This window comes from Castor canadensis, chromosome 14, assembly GCF_047511655.1.
Source record: "Castor canadensis chromosome 14, mCasCan1.hap1v2, whole genome shotgun sequence".
NCBI classification, from domain to species: domain Eukaryota; kingdom Metazoa; phylum Chordata; class Mammalia; order Rodentia; family Castoridae; genus Castor; species Castor canadensis.
In genome coordinates, this window is record NC_133399.1 from 11,523,120 (window position 1) to 11,525,753 (window position 2,634).

Sequence of the window (2,634 nt, forward strand, 5' to 3'; positions counted from 1 at the left end):
AACATCCAGTAAAGAGTTCATTTCACTAGGGGAAACAAAGTAGAGGAAAACTGCAAGGTATAGTTTTTGGAGTGAACTCTTGAATTAGGCACTTCCATACTTTCATCCTGAGCAACATTTTTTGGCAGTGCTAATGTTTGAACTCAGGGCTTTTTGCCTGTTAGGCAGGTGCTTAACTGCTTCAGCCACACCTCCATCCCTCGAGCAATATTCTTAGGCTTTGTATATGCCAATATTCTCAATACATACGCCAACAAAACTCAAGATGGAGATGAAAAAAATGGTACCATCTTCCTAATTTGATGAGAGCATTGTTAAAGGTGGGAACTAAATTAATGCTCCCTGATTAATGAGATAACCTTTACAACCCATGAGCTGACCTCTCCCTGTTGAACCTCACCGCAGGCCCAGCCTCCATGCAGGGAGCCAATCACTCAGCAGTGACTGAGTTCATCCTTATTGGCTTTTCCACCTTTCACCGTCTTCAGCTGATGTTCTTCCTGCTGTTTCTGCTGATGTATCTGTTCACACTGCTGGGCAACCTGCTCATCATGGACACCATCTGGAGTGAGCACAGCCTCCACACACCCATGTACCTCTTCCTGTGTGCCCTGTCCATCTCTGAGATCTTCTATACCTTGGCCATCATCCCGCACATGCTGGCCGACCTGCTGTCTACCCACCACTCCATCTCCTTCCTGGCCTGTGCCTGCCAGATGTTCTTCTCCTTCACATTTGGCTTCACCCACTCCTTCCTACTCACTGTCATGGGCTATGACCGCTATGTGGCCATCTGTCAACCACTGCACTACAATGTACTCATGAGCCCCCATGGCTGTGCCTGTCTGGTGGCCTGGTCCTGGGTTGGTGGCTCCATGATGGGGACTGTGGTCACAACAGCCATATTCAACCTCACCTTCTGTGGCCCCAATGAGATCCACCATTTTGGCTGTCACATGACACCTCTGTTGAAGTTGGCCTGTGGAAAAAATGTGCTGTTGTTTGCCAAGGGTGTGGGCCTAGTGTATATCTCAGCCATGCTGGGCTGCCTCCTCCTCATCCTCCTCTCCTATGCCTTCATTGTGACTTCCCTCTTGAGGATCCCACAAGCTGAAGGGTGGCACAAAGCCTTCTCCACCTGTGCATCCCACCTCACAGTGGTGATCATGCACTATGGCTTTGCTTCTGTCATCTACCTCAAAACCAAGGGGCCCCAGTCCCTGGAAGGAGACACTTTGATGGGCATCACCTACACAGTCCTCACACCCTTCCTCAGTCCCATCACCTTCAGTCTCAGAAACAAGTAATTGAAGACCACCATGAAGAAGACTTTGCTGAGCAAACTCTACCTTGAAAAAATATAATACCTAAGAATCACTAAATTGAGGAACCAAATACTGTTAGAGAAAACATTTCATCAACACATACTCGTGTTCATTTTTCTATGTCTTTCCAATTGAGAAAAGCCTTTGTAAATAAATCTGAAGAGTGTCCACCAGGGTACTCAATATAGGGATTTACTTGGGATAGAATGATGCATGTTTGAGATACACAGAGAAAATCAAATTTAACTCTTTCTACCTGATACAATATATTTAGTCAGAACCAAACATTTAATCTCTTCTCGGTCTGCCCAAACCCAGTGTCATCTAATATTTCCAACAACACAAACCCATTATACAATGAGAAATTGAAGGCTTTGTGCTGTACCTTTACCTGGCAGCACCAGGTAGGTATATCTCAGATTTTTACATCTACCAAAGATTTCTTCAGATCACTGCAGCAGAGCAAAAAACACCCTAAATTTTAGCACTGCCCACTCCTATGCAATAGAAATTAGAAAGAGCAACAGGCAGATTTCTAGGCAAATAGCTGAGTAAACTTTGATGTTTCAAGTGTGAATCATGGACAATTGTAGATAAACAGAGATGTGTACATGGTAAATTAAGAGGAAAAGTCCCATTGAGAGATATTGTGCACCTGGGCCACCAAGAAATCTCTGCTGTAGAAGGACTGAAACATGAGCCCCAAATAAAATTTTCTTCCTTTAACTTGTTTTTGTCTTAGGTATTTTCTCACAGAAATGCAAAGCCACCATTCTTCACTATTCAAGACTCCAGTAATTGAGGGATTAATAATCAGATCACGAGGAAGGAGGACAGTGTTTAAGGGTTCTGTAGGTACTCTGAAAATTGACAGGCTTTGTACACTAGTGGCAGAAATCACATCTCTTTAATATACAAGATGACAACAAACTGGATCTAGTTACAGCACACATTATAATTCCTTCTAGTCCATGAGAATAAAGTACACATTGAAATGGGGTAGATATAATGTGAACACTTTGAGAAATCACAAACATCTTGTGCATGTAAGGTCAGCATGTTTCCTTATAAAGAAAAAGAAAACACCGTATGAAATGGATGGGCATATTTAAATGTATGAATATTAATGGTCAGGCTTCAAAATGTCAAAATAGAAACACTCAGCACTATTTTGGCTCTTTCAAGGGATGCTGTGTAACTAACTGCTCCTAGAGATGATTGCCTGCAGTTGGCTTCTGGAAATCAATGACATAGAAAAGGAAACTTGCTTGATTAAAGAGGATAAGGAGAAGAACAAAGCAAACCAAGT

At 42.8% G+C, this 2,634-nt stretch overlaps 1 protein-coding gene across 1 annotated transcript; it reads left to right on the forward strand.

The window, feature by feature from the left end:
* Positions 1-416: 416 nt before the first annotated feature.
* Positions 417-1,307, forward strand: LOC109678958 (olfactory receptor 10H1-like). The gene has a single exon (XM_020154321.2). It carries the CDS (start codon positions 417-419, stop codon positions 1,305-1,307), a length of 891 nt encoding a protein of 296 aa, XP_020009910.1.
* The last annotated feature ends 1,327 nt before the right edge of the window (positions 1,308-2,634 follow it).